At 56.2% G+C, this 4,304-nt stretch overlaps 1 protein-coding gene across 1 annotated transcript in view; it reads right to left on the bottom strand.

Moving 5' to 3' along the window:
- VSTM2L (V-set and transmembrane domain containing 2 like) overlaps nucleotides 1-4,150 on the bottom strand; it is a 32,196-nt gene extending 28,046 nt beyond the window's left edge. The window contains exon 1 of the mRNA XM_006921802.1: nucleotides 4,030-4,150. Within this exon, the coding sequence (XP_006921864.1) occupies nucleotides 4,030-4,150 (121 nt within the window). The remainder of the gene's footprint in view (nucleotides 1-4,029) is intronic.
- Nucleotides 4,151-4,304: the final 154 nt, after the last annotated feature.

Here is a 4,304-nt window from a genome sequence, read left to right as displayed (position 1 = left end):
CCCTCCTGGCAACAGAAAGAACCTCAAGACACTGATTCACTCAATGGACAAAGCACCGGGCCACGCCAGGATCTTTGTCTGCACTGGGGTGTATTAATAATTGAAGGTATTGGCCTAGAGGTGTGTGTGTGTGTGTGTGTGTGTGTGTGTGTGTGTGGCAGGGCAGGGTGGGAGGATGGATGTTTGTTGCAGTGTAAGGCTTCCTGGGGCTCCTCTCAGAGTCCGCATACCTGCTCCAGCCTGGACCTCTATCCCTCTCTTGCAAAACCAGACCAAACCAGCAGGCCCCGGCACCAGACACTTTCCCATCCCTGTATGTCTCATCAGGTGTGGGTGAATACTTAAGGCAGTAGCTTCCAAACTCCGGGCTGCGGGAGAATCATCTGGGAAGTTTATTAAAATGCAGATTCCAGCGTTCTATCAACAATCATTTTGGCCAATGGGTCTGGGGAGACCCTGGGATCTGCATTTAATAAACTCTCTGGGTGATTCCAAAGCAGGGAATCTGCAAAGGTCCTTGCAAAGATCCTGCCTTCTGGGCCACTACCTGAGACAAGATCTGGAAAGAGTACTGGACAAGAAGTCCAGCCCAGCTGACTTTTTCTAGCTTGTACATGGCCTGGGCAAGATCCTGTCACCTTGCTGAGCAGCTGGTTCTTCTTGGTGGAACCCATTGCTTTACCGTTCTTTGGGGAACTGGCAGGGAGTGCGCTTGGATGGAGCTCTGCAGGGAAGATGTCTCCTCACGTGACCTGCCAAGCCTGCCTCAAGGCAGTCCTGGAGGAAGCAGGCCCAGAACTGCCAGACACAACTTCATTCTAGGCGCAGCTTTCCAGCTCTCAGGACAGACTCGGTGACCTTGGGCAAGTCATTGGCCCTCTCTGAACTTTTGTCCAGCATCGGCCTTACATGAATAATGTCAGCTTTAGTGAGTTAACACCGGCAGGGCTTGGCAGCACCTACCACACAGCAGGCATTTCACAAATGTCAGTTCCCTTTCCTCCTACCCCTACTGTGCTCATGGCAATGAGTTAACCCTTTCTGATAAGGAAAAATCAAAATAGCTGCTATTTATTGAATACCTATCAGGAGCAGACACTGACTGTCACTACCCCAGCCTCCTAATTCCTGATGCCTCCCTAAGAGGCATGCACCATTCATTCCCCATTCCTTCCTCGTGCCTTTAAAAATCTCTCTTCAAAGTGGGCTGAGGAGAGGTAGCAAGGAGATGGGAAGCAAGACAGATGTCCTTGCAGACCCATCTGACCAGGCTCTCCCTGTGACAAGCCCTGGGGCAGGCGGGCGGAAAGCATTAGCCTGGCGGCTGGGCTCGGCTCTGATGAAGCTGGAGAGGTGAGCAGTCAGCAAGCGGTTGGAGTCAGTGGGGCTCTCTCTGGGATCCCGTGCTTCCAGCCCGCCCCCTCACCCAAGACATGGAGACACCTTCCTAACCCAGCCACATTTCCTGAATCAGCTGAGGACACACAGAGCCTAGGAATAATGAAACGATCAGGCTCCAATCTGCTAAACAGCAATTTCTGGGCTTTTTCAGCACACACAGCTTTTATCAAATTGGTATTCTCCTCCTGAACACAAATGGCTTATTAGACATGACCCACTTATTCGCCGCGTCTCACTATCATTAATAACAGTTTCTTTTTGTGATTAAGTGAGTGGCTCCAAACCCTTCCTGTGGTGGCGGGCGCTTGGCCTGGCAGAGCCGCATCCATGGGGGCTCCTAGGCAGCCACTACTTTGAACCTTACGATGTTGGGAGAAGACAGTCTGACCCCTGCAGAGTAGCCCAGCCTCCTCATTTCCTGAGGGACAAAAGGAACCCCAGAGGCATGACCCACTTGCCCAGAGCCACACAGGCGGTTGGTGAGAAGCCAGGTTCCCCAGCAGCCAGTGCTGTGTCCTTTCCATCTAGCCCCTCCTCTGGGCCCAGTAGCTGGACCTCTCCAGGGTTCAGAGGGGACATTATAGCTGGTGGGACAGAGCTGTGCCCCTAAGCACACCTGGCAGCAGAGGGCAGGTGGAGACTGCCACACACAGGGCAAACCCTGCTCCCCTATAAAAGACTACCTCGGGGACTCAAGAATGAGGGTGGCACCCAAATCCTTGGGGTCTGGTGCTCCAGGGATAGATGATTGTAAACTATTCCGAGCCCCGGTCCTTGTATCTCTCGGGACTGCAAACTCGGGAAAGCCCTTTTTTGGAAAATTCTCCCAGAGCAAGTTTCAACCATGCCAAGGAACTGAGCGGAGCAAGGAGGGAAGCGAAAGGAGGAATTCCCAGTTTCCCCCGCATCGGAGAGAATCTGACAGGGAGATGGATGTCCTGGAATAAGCGCTGCCTTTTCCCGCAGACCCTGAGGCCAGTCGCGGCTCAGCCACTCACTCACTGTGTGACCTTGGGCAAGTCCCTTTTCTTCTCTGAGCCTTGGTTTCTCCATCTGTAAATCGAGGATCAGAATAGCCCTTCTTCTATTTACCACCGCTCCAACCGGGGCAGTAGACATTAGATGGGGGATATGAAGGGTGCACAAATGATACACAGAGTAGTTACTATCAAACGTGGTAAGGCAGAAGGGTGCAGGGAATCATGGTTCTCAAAAAGCAGAGACCCCTGAGAAGAGCTTCGGAAACCCCCTACCCCTGGAGCAATCCCACTCATGTGTCACACCCCAGCAAAGCTTTCTCTGATTATCTATCCCCTCACCCCTGACTCGGCCCCAGCGCTTACTCTTTACCACGAGAATAAATCACCCAGTTCTCTGTTCTTTGTGCAAACCTCCCCCCAGCCCTGGGCATACGGTACCCAGCTCTGGTGCTGCAGCTTCCCCCACCAGATTGGGAGCCCCTGCAGGGAAGAGACGGATGGAGGAAGGGTCTTCATTTTCATCTATGCCCTGGTCCCCACACAGGAGCCTGGCTCACAGGGGACAGGGGAGCCCCCGCAGCCTCAGATCCAACTCTGCTGCCAACTTAGACTCCTCTGGGGCTAGAAGGAGCTCTGACACTTAGGCAGCCAGTACTGGGAATGCTTGCTCCCCGGTTCCCATGGTGGTTGGAGTTGAGATTTCTCACATTTCAGTCCTCTGAGGCTAAGGGTGAGGATAAGTGCTGCTTCCCTATAGAGGGATGGCAGGGGCTTCCTGCCTACCCCAGAGGCAGACAAAAGCATCTGGTATCCTTCTCCCCTTTCCATGCCTCTGGCGGGAAGCAGCCAGCCCAACTATTCCACTGTCTGCAAGAGGCTCCTGCCAAGCCTCCTATCCTGAGATACACCCACCTCACCGGGCGGCTGCAGCCTCAGCTACCGGTTCTCAAGATACAGGGTCTTCTGTCCCCCAGGTTCCCCAGTGGCATAAGGGGCAGGTGTGGAGAGGGAGAGGAGGAGTAGTTGTGGACTTAAATCCATAAAGGAGAAAGGCAGATGGGCGGGGAGAGGTGGGTGAACAAAGTGTGTTCACAAGTGTGCGTGTGTGTGTGTGTGTGTGTACACACGCGCGTGTGTGTACTTGCCAGTATGTCTGCAGGCGGGCAGGCAGGCAAGAGTTGTGCAGAGTGTTTGAGCCTGGATGCCAGCTGGCAGGGTGTGAGCCCACCAGCGTAGTGTCTGATATGTGTGTGCAGTGAGCATAAGTGTGAGTGCTTAGGGGTGAGGAGAGGGATCTGGGAAGGTGCTGGAGATGGTGAGGGTAGGAGTTGAGTGTGAGAAAGCAGTGAGTGTGACTCTGAGTGTGCCCGTGGCTGTGAATGTCTGTGTGGTGGTTGTAGAGGTGTGTGTATCTGTAAGAGTGGGTGTGGGGGGAGGGAGTGGGCTTTCCGCGATGCCAGATCCGGGGTGCCCCCTCCTCCGCAGGGGTAGACAGGTTGCCAGGGCGGATCCGTGGGCCCGGCAGGGGGCGCCCAGGGACTCCCGTCCCGACCACCGCGGGTTCGAGCCCGGGGACTGCCAAGTTGGAGCGGTGCAGCCCCGGGTGGGGTTTGATGGGGAAGTCCGCGGGGGCGGTGACCGAACTCACCATGGCCGGAGACGTGGTTGTCCCAAGGCGCGTGGCCGGCGGGCCTCGTGGCGCCGCCGAGTTGCAGGAAAAGTGCCAGGTAGTGGAGGGCGCCCAGCGCCACCGCGAGCGGAGCCCCCATAGTGCGCGCTCGGGCCGGGGGCGCCGCCGCCTCACATCGGGGCTCAGGAGACCGCAGACCCCGCGCCCGCCGTCCCCTGCCCGGTGCGGCCTGGCTGCCCAGCTGCGACCGCTGCCCCTCGCCCGCTGTACCCTGCCCGACCCGGCCCCAGCCT

The sequence above is a fragment of the Pteropus alecto genome, unplaced genomic scaffold (assembly GCF_000325575.1).
Source record: "Pteropus alecto unplaced genomic scaffold, ASM32557v1 scaffold45, whole genome shotgun sequence".
Taxonomy (NCBI): Eukaryota; Metazoa; Chordata; class Mammalia; order Chiroptera; family Pteropodidae; genus Pteropus; species Pteropus alecto.
This window is presented reverse-complemented; position numbering and strand designations above follow the sequence as displayed.